The sequence below is a fragment of the Sminthopsis crassicaudata genome, chromosome 4 (assembly GCF_048593235.1).
Source record: "Sminthopsis crassicaudata isolate SCR6 chromosome 4, ASM4859323v1, whole genome shotgun sequence".
Lineage (NCBI taxonomy): Eukaryota > Metazoa > Chordata > Mammalia > Dasyuromorphia > Dasyuridae > Sminthopsis > Sminthopsis crassicaudata.
In genome coordinates this window covers 290,494,718-290,501,511 of record NC_133620.1, presented here as the reverse complement: position 1 = coordinate 290,501,511, position 6,794 = coordinate 290,494,718, and the positions used below count along the sequence as shown (strand labels likewise).

General features: G+C 52.7%; 1 protein-coding gene across 7 annotated transcripts; it reads right to left on the bottom strand.

The window, feature by feature from the left end:
* Window positions 1-112: 112 nt before the first annotated feature.
* DAXX (death domain associated protein) lies at window positions 113-6,326 on the bottom strand. Of its 7 annotated transcripts, none has more exons than XM_074311396.1 (9): window positions 5,803-6,326; window positions 4,660-4,775; window positions 3,292-3,518; window positions 2,328-3,156; window positions 2,000-2,214; window positions 1,634-1,826; window positions 944-1,430; window positions 600-813; window positions 113-337 (listed from the first exon to the last, which is right to left on the bottom strand). In XM_074311396.1, the coding sequence occupies exons 3-9, from the start codon at window positions 3,499-3,501 to the stop codon at window positions 278-280; spliced, it is 2,208 nt and encodes a 735-aa protein (XP_074167497.1). In that variant the 5' UTR covers window positions 3,502-3,518; window positions 4,660-4,775; window positions 5,803-6,326; the 3' UTR covers window positions 113-277. The 7 variants fall into 7 exon arrangements, with proteins under 7 accessions (XP_074167497.1, XP_074167494.1, XP_074167496.1 ...); XM_074311393.1 differs by lacking the exon at window positions 5,803-6,326 and adding an exon at window positions 5,177-5,306 and having other exon boundaries at window positions 3,292-3,548; XM_074311395.1 differs by lacking the exon at window positions 5,803-6,326 and adding an exon at window positions 5,177-5,306.
* Between the last annotated feature and the right edge of the window lie 468 nt (window positions 6,327-6,794).

Sequence of the window (6,794 nt, the reverse complement as noted above, 5' to 3'; positions counted from 1 at the left end):
TGGGCTCTGAAGGAGGATATTCCTCTCGTGCAAGGATTGAGTATCATTAAATTATGGGGTGGGTTTGAGAAAGGGGAGAAGGAGGTAGATGAAATTTGGAAATGAGAATAGATTACCGTAAGAAAAGAACTTTTATTTAGTTTCATTTTTATAAACATTTAAAGTTTTTATTATTTTTAAAACACCAACAAAAAGGGTACAGCTCAGCTTCCCCCTCCCCCCCAAGCCCCCCCAAAAATTAAAACCGTGGGAAGTGAGGGCAGGGAAAGCCAGACAGCTAGTCAGAGTCTGAGAGGATGATGATCTCTTCGGGATCACATTGTGTTGCCACACTCATCTGGGGGAGAGGAAAAAGAATTGGGAAGAGGTTGGAGAAGACAGTAACATATGGGAGGGAAGCTTCAAAGGGTCAAAGGATCATAGACTCAGATCTGAAAGTCATTGAGCTCAATATTCCTCATTTTACAAATGAGGAAAACAGCTAAAAAAAAAAAGACGAAATAATAAGTGGTAGACAGGCTAGCAAAACAGAACAATGAGAACAGATGGACAAAAATGGCGAAAAAGACCAGCATCCCTCCCTAACCCCCATTTCTGACCTTGCGGACTGCAGGCCTGGAAGTTTGTGGTCTAGGGAGCCTGGATGGTGGAGGGCTACACCTAGAACTGGTGACCAAGCCATGGCTGGGCGAATCTGCTCGTGTGGAAGAGTCAGCAACTGGAAGCAGGGAAGAAACCAAAGGGAAGGGGGCACTGGGGAAGTGACACCTCTTCCCATTCTCTCTTTCATCTGCAGCTTGCACCTCAATGCAGCTGGGGAAACAGGAATTAAGTATTAATACTTCTTGAAAAAAACCCATTTCCCAAACCCCATGTCAGTTATACTCTAAAATACTTCATAGACAAAAAAACACCCCCACCCCATTACTCCTATCCATGTTACCTGCACCCAATTAGTTCTGTTTCTGCCATGTCTTCCTTCCGAGACTTCTTGAGAGGGGGACTAGGAACCCTCAATGTATTAGGAGACACTCCACCATTGAAGGAAGTAGAGGTAACAGTGGCTGCCCCATTCTCCAGGAGGCTGTTGGGGAGGGGAAGTACTGGGCACTTCTTGGGAGAATGGAGATTCCTGTCCTCAGGAGAGGGGACTGTGTCCAAGGGTAAGGCTTCAATCATCAATTCAAATAGTTGGGAGGCTGGGCTTTCAACATCCTGGGACAACTCTTCTGATAGGAGCTGTTCCCCATTGTCTTCATTTTCAAGGCAACTGGGAACAGTTTTTTTCCTTTGAGGTAGGGAGTATGACCCTGACATTCCTGCTTCATCTTCTTCCACTGAAGAGCTGCTACTATTGCTCCCCTGTTCAGGCTCCAGCTCTTGCTCAGGAGTCCTTTGAGATGGAGACTGAGAAGCTACATAATTCTTACCTGGAAGTTGTAAAAAATAAACAGGAGACGGTTAGTATAGAAAGTGATGGTTAATCACTTTAATTAATATATCACTTTTCACACTAACCCTGCCTCCTGTTTGGAGGAATAAGAAGAAAATGGACAGGGAAGATGGGATACTGAATATGGAGATAGAAAACAACTTGGCAAGAATAATAAAGTCCCTCCTCCTCACATAATACCTGGCTCATCTTCCTCCCTTAGGCCCTCCTGCCTCTCTTCCATCTCTTCCTCTGAATCTGTGAGTTCCTCATCTTCATCTTCATCATCTTCTTCCTCTTCCTCTTCCTCCTCCTCCTCCTCTTCATCCTCATCCTCATCTGTATCAATTTTGGAGACAGTGGGGCAGGATGTGGACTTTTTCCCACTAGGACCCTGCAAGAGAGGGAAGGCCTCTAATGAAACCATTCTCCCAAATCTTCATTCTCCTGAGTATTTCACTTAAAACTAGTCACTCTCATCCCCAAAGATCTAGTATAAGGCCTGGGCAGGATTCCACCCTCCAGGAATATCTGATAACATTAACATCCTCTATCTTGCCTCCATACCTCTCCCAAGTCTGTGGATGCTGTTGTAAGGTCTTCATTGTGAGGGGAATTCCCTTGGGAAAACCGGGCTCTTCTTCTTTGTCTCTCACCCTCCTCACTCTCATCTTGCATCATTGCATATTTGGAGATCACTTCATCCAGCCTACTGAGTGCCAAGCTTCTATTCTCCCGAAGCCTACGGGCCAGGACAGGATCTGACAATGCAGGGTCAATGCCTGAAGTGGGAGGGAGGTATGCAGTGTGAAGACATGCAACCAGAACTCAAAGTTCCAAAGCCTAAAGAATAACACCCTCCCCACAGGTCTAGTGTGTGGCCCCCTCCATGTACCTGGCCTATAGTCATCTGTGAGGTGACAGCCAAAGTTGTAGACGAGATCAAGATGACGCCGCTCCTGTAACTTGGTGCCAACATCTCGAAAGGCATCCTGAGCAAGGAGCTGAAGCTGTCGCCTTGGGAGGCAGAGGCCATGTCTGGTGGCTGCCTTTTCCACAGCCCGAAGGACATCCCCATAGTCAGGAAAAGTGTCTGGGCCAGGTCTATTGATGAGACGCTCTACACGGCGATTGACCTCTGGGTATCGAGTGCCCCGGTAGGGTATCCTTTGCTCAGTCACACGGCCTGTCAGTGAGCTACATGATTTTAACTCACATAGACGCCCAAAGAGTCCTAGTAGCTTACGTTTCAGCCGGCCTTCCTGCAAATATGCAGAGTCCGGGTCATCTAACTCAGATAGATCCAGCTCCTTTTCCTGTAGTCGTTTTATCTCTCCCACATACAACGCCAGCAGTTGCTCTAAGCGCTGGATCTGTCTCCGTGAACCTCTGGGTCGTGAGGAGCCAGAAGCAGTTTCTTCAGTAGGGGCAGGGTTAGAGGAAGAATTAGCAGAGGGAGCATCCCCAGGGGGCTCAGTGGATGTGGAAGCAGGGGTCAGGGGCACCTTCCTCTTGATTGAATGGGCTTTAAGTAGAGTACAAAGCTCATTAATGTAGACGTAGAGCTTGGTAGGACGAGTTTGGGCACGGGAAAGGACTCTAGAGAGCACGTTTCGGAGCTCAGCTGAGGCCAGGAACGTAGGGCGAGCGCGTTGTCTTCGATTACAGAGGAATGGCACGACCTCAGGGTGTTCTCCAGTTTGCTTCTTACATAGATCAAGAAACTGGGTAGGGGAGGAGGAAGTCCAGGAACAAGGTTGAGAAAGACAAAAACATGGGGTTAGTGGGGAGAATCTGACTAAGGATGGCGTCTTTGGTTCCCCCTCCCAGAGGCATAGGAATCCTCCCCTTAGGCTCACCTCTTCAAACAGCTTTTCGTTCTCCAGCTGGTAGCATTTCTTGCTGCCCCCACTACTGCTGCTGCTGCCTTCCCCACTGGACTGGAGGGAATCAGAGGCTGCTGCCAGAGGTTGGACCCGATTTGGAGGTGGAGAGGAAGGCCCTGGCTGGGCAGCTGCTTCATCCTCCTCATCATCATCCAGCACGATAATGCTGTTAGCGACAGCCATGGGGGGGAGTGAAGCCCCTGGTGGGGGTGTTGGGGATTTCAGGAATCCTGCTGGGGGGGATGGGGCCTCAGAGACAGCCCCTCCAGGACACCCCCTCCCCCCAATCTCACACTTTCCAGCATCAGTCTCATGTTACTCAGCTGATGCCTGCTTCCCCTTCCTCCCCAAGGACCTATCTGTCTGACCTCCCTGTCATCTGAGGCCTTGTCCTCTGAGACAAGGCTTACTCCACAAGTTTTCTCCGAGGCCCCCAACATACTCCTCCCCACCTCAAAACCCTCAAGTCCCACCCATCTGGCTCCCTTCCTCAGTCCTCTGCTCTTCACTTCCGGTCCCATCTTCTCTACTCCCAGCTCCCTGTATCTTAGTCTTTCTAAAAAGACTGTCACAGCCACCACCACGGCTGCCATTCCTGCCCACGGCCCTCTCACCCATTAACAAACCGAGTCCCTCTTCTCCACATCTCGTCTGCCCTCCCCCCTCTTCGGGGCTGTCAGCAGCGCACATGACCCGGGGCTTTCCCTGAGCATGACCCCAGCAGACACTTCCTCTCCGGAACCTGCCCCCCAATTTCGCCTCTCCTTATGGCCCCCACTCACGGCCCCCTCGACAGATTCCACAAGCCCCCAGCCGAACCCCGTCTCCGTGCCTTCCGAAGGACTTCCCCCCCCCATTCTCGAGCACGCACAGACACACACACACACACACACGCACACACATACACACGCGCGTGCACACACACACACACACACACACACACACACACACACACACAAGCGCGCGCGCGCGTTCCCTTCCTCAAGGGAGGGTCTCCGGCTGCTATCCCCCTCTCCCCACCCCAGCCTTGTCACCGGGTCCTCCCCTCAGACTCTTCCCTCCTCCCGCCCGCCCCGTGCGGCCCCCACCTCAGAAACAGTCCCTACGCCGCGGCTGCCGCCTCCACCGTCGCTGTCCGTCCCTCCCCCCCTCCCCCTTACCCCCCGCTCAGTCACCTCAGCTCTCCTCCCTCTTACACTCTTCGCCCCCCTCCCGCAGCAGACACTGCGCAGAAACGGAAGCGATCATGCCTCAGCCCCTCCCCACCACGTCCCTAGACGCTGCCATCCGACCCCAAAGAGTTGGCCCCGGGAATGTAGGAAGTGAAGGCCCGCCAGATACCTGCTCGGCCCTTCTACGGGAGGCGGACGGCGAGTCTCCCGGTGATTGCATTGGCCCCATCCGGCCGAGTACTTGGGGTGGAAGGGCCTCTCTGAGGCCGGGAGACTCGGAAGTCCCTGAGGGAACAGGAGGAGGCCATGTTGCCGTACGGCATCTGTTATGACGGAGGGAAGCCAGTGTAGTTCGGGACGGAGCAGGGAGGAATATATACCTTTGGGGACTTGCCAAATGAGTGGTCACGAGACGGACCCCTGCTTTACCCCCCAGAGACGGCGTCCCCTCGGCTTGTTTCCTCTGGCGTTTGTCCGTAGCGCTCCCTAGTCAGTCTGGCGAGCGCCACAGTGCGGGGGAGGGGCCGGGAAATGAAATTAGTGGATGTTTCCATCCATGCTGGGGAGGAACTGCCCATCTTATTGGGATATACGGTAGGCTATCCTGGGTCCGCTCTGGAATCCCAAGGAGGACTGGGGGAATTACAAAGAGAAAGTTTCTCTCAAGGCTTATGTCGAGATCTAACCTTGACTCTGCATTTGATGCGTGCCCCGGCCACCCTGACCTTCCAGACCGCCTCTGTCTAGCAGCCACCGGGAATCGGCCCAGGGGCTGCGGCTTCTACGAGCCGGGATTAATTTTATGTGTACGGAATGTGTGCACGTAAGTAATCGTTTCCTCCACCAATCAGAAGTCTTATGTATGTAAATAATACCAGCCTCGAACCTTAGGGCCGCCGAAGTATTGAACGCCTACTCTCAGCGTCACTGCACTCAAAGGGCACCGTGGCAACTGAATAAAGAGCCGGTCCACAATCCTGGCGCGGGGACTGGTCCGCCGTACGGCAAGATGGCGGCCTCCAGGGGTGTGCGGAGGCGCGCCCCTCTCACCTAGCGGGGTGTTGCGCGGAGCCGCTCTGCTCGGACGCTTCCCTCAGTCTGGGGATCCGAGGGGCTCGGGGGGAACGGCCGGCGGACCCTAGCACTCTGGGTTTGTGGTTGGGGAGGGAGGTGAGGGGCGTCCTGGCGCCTCGGAGAGAACGAGGCTTTTAAAAGGGCGTTAGGTTTTCTTCCAGCGTAGTGGGGATGGGGCAGTCTCGACCGAAAAGGGGAGGGAAAGGAAAAGAAGTGGAGGCCGACGCTTCTCACTGACCCTCAGTTTATTGGGCTGAGAGGGGAGCCTGGAGGAGATCCATGGCTGTTCCTAGAGCGTGGCCTGGTTTCTGGAGGAGGAGAAAGGGTTAACTAGAATGGGGCACCGGAGGGTCCCCCTTCCCACATTCTGGCACTTTCCCTCATCTTGGGTGTCCTAGCAACGGAGGAGCGCTGGAGTCCTGAGTTCCAGTCCTGCTTTAGTTTCCTTTAGGCAGCTCGGTTTCCCTTTAGTGCTCCTCTTTATAAAATGGGAGGTGAACTAGATCGTCTGAGGCCGACCCGTATTGCAGCGGACAGAATCAGGAAAACCTGAATTCAAGGCCTGCCCCAGACGCTTATCCGTAGTATAATCTTGGGCAAATTATTTAAATCTCTGCTTGCAAGTTTCTCACCTGGGTTGCGAGGAAGGAGCATTCAATGATTGCAGCTCCAGTTCCTCCTCTTTTTGGGGTTTCCAAGCAGCCAGTCCCAGCAGTTTGCCCAGGGTATGGCCACAACTTGTAGGCAGCCTCTGACATCAGCGCCCCCAGGAAGGGAGCCAGAAAAGTGACAAGGCCCTGTCAGGGGCTCGAGGAAAGGAATCTGGGAGGGGCGGGACCCGGGCAATGCCGAGGACACATTCCTCTCATCCCTATCACCCTCCTCCTGCTCTGCCATCCAGCCGGGAAAGCCTAACCGCTGTGTAGATCCACCTGAATGGGATGGAGACGCTGGCTCAGCACTACTTGGATTAGTGGTAATTGATGGGGGAGGGGGGAGAGAAGTTTTCTTGTTGCATCTGCTCTCTGTGATCTAATTCTACGGAGACAGAAATAACAACATACAGCCCTTTAAAGTGATTTACGTAAGGTCCCCCACAATCCCATTAATGTAAATATAGAAGGAATAGACTAGTCTATTAGACTAGTGTAATCACAAGGGTAAATGAGGCATATTAATCAATTTGAAAAAATTTTAGGACTGACCATTGGATGAAGACAATGAATGACA

Excerpts from the sequence above, each read along its gene's own strand:
- DAXX (XM_074311390.1), bottom strand. The coding sequence starts at position 3,964 with ATGTGGAGAAGAGGGACTCGGTTTGTTAATGG. Across the intron at positions 2,215-2,327 it reads CACAGATGACTATAGGCCAG|GCATTGACCCTGCATTGTCA; the intron begins GTACATGGAGGG and ends CTCCCACTTCAG. Across the intron at positions 1,431-1,633 it reads AAGGGAGGAAGATGAGCCAG|GTAAGAATTATGTAGCTTCT; the intron begins GTATTATGTGAG and ends TACAACTTCCAG.